We start from the raw sequence: 6,831 nt of genomic DNA, 5'->3' as shown, positions 1-6,831 counted from the left end.
ACATTAGCGTTTATTGATTGGCTACTGTGTCCCAGGTAATACACATACATTGTTTTTCTTAATCTTCATAAAAATTCTTTAACACACGTATTATCTTTCTCAATTTGATGATTAAACTATAGCTAAATACTTTGCAGCTAGAGGTTGAGGCGTGAACATGAGGTTTGAATTCATGTTCGTTCATATGATTCCATTATTCTTCCCATATCCATAGGCCTTTCTGAAAAATTACTTAGTTCTCTTTCAGAGTTTAGGTGGGAAAGGAGGGAAACTTAACCCTTTGATAGTACTCATGGTTAAACTAATTTTTAACGTCAAAAATCAAATAGTATAAGAAATAGCAGGAACTGGAAGCTGTTTTCAGACTTTCAAATCAAGGATGATACAAGAATACAAAACAGTATTATTTCAAAGAAAATAAGCAATCCTAATGCTGATACACACAAATTATACTACCCTGACTTGGAAGGGTTCAACACTTATATTACACCCATTTTCTGCATTCCATAGGGGCTGAAAACTAGTACACAAGAGAGATCATGCTGGAATTCTTATCCATCTTTTAGACTTTTCACATCATGTTATCTTACAGTCAAATCGCTGGACATCTTCATGCTCGGAATTACTTACGCAGTTTTGCCACAATTTATTTCTTAAACACATATTTAGGTCATTCTTATGTTAGGCAGCACTAGATGTACAAAGCGCTAGCCACTAGGTGTACAAAGGTGTTGTTTTTTGTTTGTTTTAAATGAATTAGTGCAGCCTAGTTTCTATGTTAGTTTAGGCTTTCGTAAGGAGTGGTAATTAGTGTACTATACTGGACAGCGAGCCAGTGTGCATGTGAAGCTGGATTATAAACTTGCCTCTCCACTTACTGTGTGACCTTGGCATTTGATTTTTGAGACTCGATTTTCCCATTTTTAACATAATCGGCTTCAAATAATAGCTAGTACTACCTACTTTCAGGTGCACACACCATGGGAAGGTGTGGCTAGGAATATGTAACTTCATAGTATCTAGGAGAATGGGTTTCTCGCCTGTTTTCGCTCCTTTATTTTAGTACCTGGCACTATTCGATACATATTTTACACCTTGTTCACCGAGGAACTGGAACGTGTTTTTCACTGCAGCTTAGCTATCTGGGTGTGCCTGGGGAGGCGTCACAAAGAGCCTATAAAAGGTCTCCACCTACAGCAGGAGTAGGAGCGCAAGAAAGAACCCAGAAAGAGCACTGGGGCTAAGCGTTGGGTTTCGGGTTGCTAGGTTTGGTCCAATCTTCACCGAGTTTAGGTTCTGGGACTCGCAACGGAAAGACTTGAGTCACAGACCTGTTAAAAATTTTCTGCCATATTTCAGCCGTCCCCACGCCCCCTCGCCCCGCCCCGCCCTCAAGCGTGAGTGAATGCGCAAATAAGGGTTTTCAGGCGTCTGTGGGAAAGACGGAGGGGAAGGCAGAAGGCAGGATGGACAGGGCGGTGGCACCGCTCAAGTGAGACAGGATCCAGGCCCCACAGTCGAGAGTTAAAACCAGGCGTTCCCGGGTCGTAGGAGGCCGAGGCGAGCTGCTGGACGGGCAGGGGCCGATGCGAGGCAGCCGACCACGGCGGCGCACTCACTCCGCCCGGGGCCAACGCCGGTCCGGAGGCGCACCCCCCCACCCTTTCGTCTCTTTTGGTTTCGACCTGCCGACTGGGCGGGGCCGCGGGACGCCATTCCCACAATGCTCTGGGGCGTGCCGCCGCCGTCGCTGCCGCCTCCGCTACCGCTAGTGGAAGAAGATGGCGGAAGGCGGAGCGGCAGATCTGGACATCCAGCGTTCTGACATCGCGACGCTGCTCAAAACCTCGCTCCGGAAAGGGGACACCTGGTGAGGGAAAGAGGTTGAAGTGGCTGCGGTTGCCCGAGGGTGGTGGGGAACTCGGTGGGAACTGCTGGCTGGTGTCTCGCTGGTGACAGGTGCGGGCAGGTCCGGCGGCGGCCGCCTCAGGAAGCAGGATTTTGGCCGCTTCCGCAAGGTTGGGGCAAAGATTGGACCCGAAATGAGGGCCACAGTTCATGGCTCGTCGAGGCATGCTGAAAGGCTTGCGGGGAGCGGCGGCGGCGGCTCGTGCGGTTCTCCTCGTCCTTCTTCCTCTGGTTGTGCCGCTCCCACTTCAGGCCTTCCCGAACGATAGGTTACTCTCGTTCGGTATGAGTCTCTTAATGTTTGACAGGTCCTGGTCTCGCGGCTGATCACGATCTCACCCGCTTCACTTCTTTAGTCATTTCCTTTCCCTACATTGTCGGCATCCAAGTTCCCCTATTCTGATTCTCGTATTCTTCCGGGAGGCCGGCTGCAGGATGTTTGCGGTTCGTACTACACAGGTGGCATGTGTCAGGGCGCCACTTAAGAGAAAGGAACCTAGTTCCTAGTTCCTTGTCAAAAGGAGGGAGAGGAGTACTGAACCTTAGGCTTCTGAGTGGTACCACGTGGTCTTGTGCTTTAGTGGAGGCTTGATAGACGCCGGCAGCGTTTCTCTTAGAAGTGCAGCCCTTCCCTCTTACTGGAAGGATAACGTAGGCCTGCAAGAAGTAGATAAGTCCACTTGAAGCTTCAGTCACTTGCTAACATTCAAACTTATAAAATACCAAAGGATATACTTAAAATATCGAAGGAAGTATTTGTAGATTTTAATATTTGTGGGCCATATCAAGTGGTATTCAAAATAACTTAAGTATGTGAATATGTAACCGAAAGTGCTCTGTTTCATTAGGAAGGATCATGTGCCTCTTTATTATAATAAAAGTTATTTTCACTTTTCTATCGTCGTGTATAATATGCAGCATGTTTTTTCATTTCCTCATTATGGCTTAGTGGAAGGAGGGTAAGATTTAGACTCAGGTTAGCCTTTCCACCACTTAGCTTGCAGTGTGACTTTGAGGAGAGTTAATTTAAATTGCATCTCAATGATTTCATCTACGAAATGGACAGAATGATTTCATTTAGGGGTTTATCCTGATTCAGTGAAATAGTCTACAAGATTTTCTGCCTTGAGATAACATTAAATTTTAGTTACCTTCTTATTACCACCATTTCTGTTAAAATGCTGTGGTATTAGAATCATTGTCAAGTAAGCTAGAATCACTGTCAAGTAAGCTAGTAGATGGCAGACTTGGGACTTGAATTTAAATACTTTGGTCTAAGTCTTGGTACTTTTTCTTATTTTGTTAGGCTACACTGTAAGTTTTATATGATTAAAAATCCCTGAGAGTGTAAACATATACTTGTTGGATTGCAGCAAAAAAATATGGTTTAATAATCATTTTTGCTCATAACGGAGTGTTCCTGTGATGTTTATTATTGTGGGGAAATTGGATATTTCCTGGGACATTTTTGTTTACCTTTTCCTGTGAATTGTTAAAGATGAAATCAATCTTTGCTTTTTCCTGTTAAAGAACATTTTAACATTCTTAATTTACCTTTCCTAATACCACCTTATACTAAGGTAAATGTGGATTTTCATGAAATACAAATCTACAATTTAATATATTTGTTGATGTTCAGTCATTAAGTTGTGTCTGACTCTTTGTGACCCCATGGACTGTAGTGCTGCAGGCTTCCCTGTCCTTTACTGTCTCCTTGAATTTGCTCTAACTCATGTTCATTGAGTTGGTAATGCTATTTAATTTAATATATAGATATTACTTATATGTATATTACTCCTTGTTAATGTTGTTGTGGTTTTGATATACTGAGTAATAATTGGTGGTGTTAACCATAAAGGATGATCAAAGCAGTATGGATATTGTGACCATTAAAGTTTAGCATTTTTATTTTTGACAAAGTTACTGTAAATCATTTTAAAGATTTGTTGATATTTATAAGAGTAAATACAGGAAGTTCATAAATTTGAGTCATTTTAGTGCTTCCATCTTAAAACTGAGGCTCAGACATTTAATTAACAGCAGAATGTGCAAATTTTTATCCTCACAATTGATTTCCCCTCTCATTTACAGGGAAAAAATGCAGGAAAAGATGGTACTGGGATGCTCCAGAAACTAATTTGGTTTATATGTGAGCCAGTTTACTTGGAATTAGCAAGTGAAACCTATCAAAAAAGGAATTAGCAAAAGTTTGATTCAGAATTTTAAGGAGAATAATTTGTTAAGTATGAATTTGATAACGTGTTCGTGAGTACAGAATTGGTAAAGATATTTAATGGTTTAGTTGTAGCTTGGGTTCATGTTTTTGGTACTCATTAAAACTTGTTACGGAGAAGGCAATGGCACCCCACTCCAGTACTGTTGCCTGGAAAATCCCATGGACGGAGGAGCCTGGAAGGCTGCAGTCCATGGGGTCGCTGAGGGTTGGACACGACTGAGTGACTTCACTTTCACTTTTTATTTTCATGCATTGGAGAAGGAAATGGCAACCCACTCCAGTGTTCTTGCCTGGAGAATCCCAGGTACGGGGGAGCCTGATGGGCTGCCGTCTATGGGGTCGCAAAGAGTTGGACACGACTAAAGCGACTTAGCAGCAGCAAAACTTGTTAAACAGTTATTTCTCTTTTTAAAGTCTTTAAAAAGCCTTGGATTAGTCATTTATGGGTGTTTGGGCAAATTCTGCTTGTTTTTTAGTAGCTGAAATGGGCCATATGCAAATGGAACATTGTCTTGGCATATGTATATTACCATCTTGAAAAGACTGATTGGACTGTTAAGAAAAAATGATAGATTTACCATGAGTTTATTCTTGAAATTTTAATACTAACGTTTCATGTTATAGTCAAATACATTCAAATAAGTAAAGATCATTAATTAGGTTGTGAGCACTTTGCAGATAAGGACTGCCTCCTACTACTCTGGTAATTAATGCTAACACCTGGCCGAGGATACAGATTTGCTTCTATGTGGATACTAGAATTTCTGTTTATTTGTAAATAGTGGATGAGTTTTATCTGGAAACTAACTTTCTAGAGATGAAAATAAGCTACTCGTGTCTGAGATGAGTAACAAACCTTATGATATGTTTGGTATTAAATTTTGTAGTGAGAAAAATGTCAAAATTGATGTAAAAGAGATACACTTCTTAAAAAGGTTGGGTATAAAAGTAACAGCTGTCTGTGTTAGAAGGCGTGATCTTTTATGCTGTTTCCTCATCTGTGTTTAGCTTCATGGAGAGATTCAGAAAACTATGAACAACACTATTATTAGAATTTAGAAAGTGTAGAAAAAGAGTAAAGGAACTAGAACTGTTTGGCCTAGGATGAATGAAAGACAACTTAATTTTTAGGTACATGGTAGTCTCTTCTAATAAGATAAAAGGAAAATTTGTTTAAAGTACATTGCATTAAGTATTATCAGGGATGGAAGAACCTATTGAAGGGAATGATAGTTAAATAAGTAAGTATAGAAATATACAAATACATGTTGTGGGTTATGTACTCTCTTAGGTGATTTCTTTTAAAAGAGATTTATTGTAAGTAAATAGATAGATGATTATAAGTCACCAAAATCACTGCTGTATTCCCTCATTATATTAAATGTTATGTATCTACCAATCATTTCCACTAATTTTTATGTTCAAGTATGTTCAAAGCTTACTTTACAGATTAAATCTTGCATGTCATTTTTGTATAAACTCTAATAAAATTAGTAGATTTAAGGTAACTTTGAAGAGTAACTTTCATTTATAGTCATTTAAAAATGTACTCATATAGCCATGTGTGATGTTTTTGTCTCAAACTGCAGAGGAATTGGACCAATCAAGTTTTTTTGATAGAGGAGGCATTAATTTCCATTTTAGAGCTTTCCTTTCCTACTGTTTTACTTAGAAATCTTTATTTTATGTAGTCCTTTATGTTTTTGCAACTTTGATTCACACTAACAAAATAATCTTAAATCAGGCCATCAGTTAATAATGGAAATGGAAACTATTAATCAATATGAACTCCAAATTGTTTAGTGTGTGCTTGCCAAGAAGTTTTTATATTACTCTTACTGTTAGCTTTAGTTGTATCAAAGTGTTTACCTCTAAAATAGGATGTATGTTATATCATTTGCATCAAATGAAACCAGAAAGCAAAACTTTTTTAGTGCTGGTCAATTGATGAACATAACAGAAGTAGGGATGTTAAAGCATATTTTTCACATTTTAATTGCTTAAAATTGAGAAAAGTAGCTTTTCCTTATTTAATCCTTTTCATAATTTTTAAAATCACTTGTAAGTTGTTAGTGAAGCCAAGATTTAATGTACCCCATTTGGCCAAGCATATCCAGAGCTTTAGCATCTACTTAGTGACATTCAGATTTTATTTTTTCCTAAATCATACCACCTTTTTTCATTAGCACATACAAAGTATTAAATAGATGTTTTAGAAAATAATTTCATAACTGTTACTAATCTTGCTTGGATGTAAGTATGATGAGAAAAGAATTGTCAGGCTATGACCTATGATATTACATTAAAAAGGCACTGTGCTAGGTGTTGCTGAATCACTTAGTCCCTCATTACTACTATTCTAGGGTACCAGAATGTGAATGTGTGCCAGTGCGCACTGGCCAGAATAGGAGTTTCCCCAGATAGGCTTGAAGAAGTGTTCACACAGTGATACATCTGAGATTTGGACCCAAGTAGTTTGGGGCTTTTAAATCAGGCCTTAAAGTTATTGTGCTACACTGCCTTTTAAATGGAGAAGGCAATGGCACCCCACTCCAGTACTCTTGCCTGGAAAATCCCATGGATGGAGGGGCCTGGTAGGCTGCAGTCCATGGGGTCGCAAAGAGTTGGACACGACTGAGCGACTTCACTTTCACTTTTCACTTTCCTGCATTGGAGAAGCAAATGGC

The 6,831-nt window shown here is 39.6% G+C and overlaps 1 protein-coding gene across 9 annotated transcripts in view; it reads left to right on the top strand.

Annotated features, from left to right (window-relative positions):
* Positions 1-1,722: 1,722 nt before the first annotated feature.
* The window catches only part of USP15 (ubiquitin specific peptidase 15), a 128,632-nt gene continuing 123,523 nt past the window's right edge, over positions 1,723-6,831 (top strand). For 8 of the 9 annotated variants that reach the window (XR_003034598.2, XR_009494417.1, XR_009494418.1 and 5 more), the window contains exon 1: positions 1,771-1,870. Coding sequence is in view for 5 of the 9 variants with exons in the window: in XM_003586089.6 (XP_003586137.1) it covers positions 1,782-1,870 (89 nt within the window). In the remaining 4 variants the exon portion in view is untranslated. 9 annotated transcript variants of the gene reach the window in all.

Source organism: Bos taurus, chromosome 5 (assembly GCF_002263795.3).
Source record: "Bos taurus isolate L1 Dominette 01449 registration number 42190680 breed Hereford chromosome 5, ARS-UCD2.0, whole genome shotgun sequence".
NCBI lineage: Eukaryota > Metazoa > Chordata > Mammalia > Artiodactyla > Bovidae > Bos > Bos taurus.
Note: the sequence above shows the minus strand (reverse complement) of the source record. Positions and strands in the feature narration are given on the sequence as shown.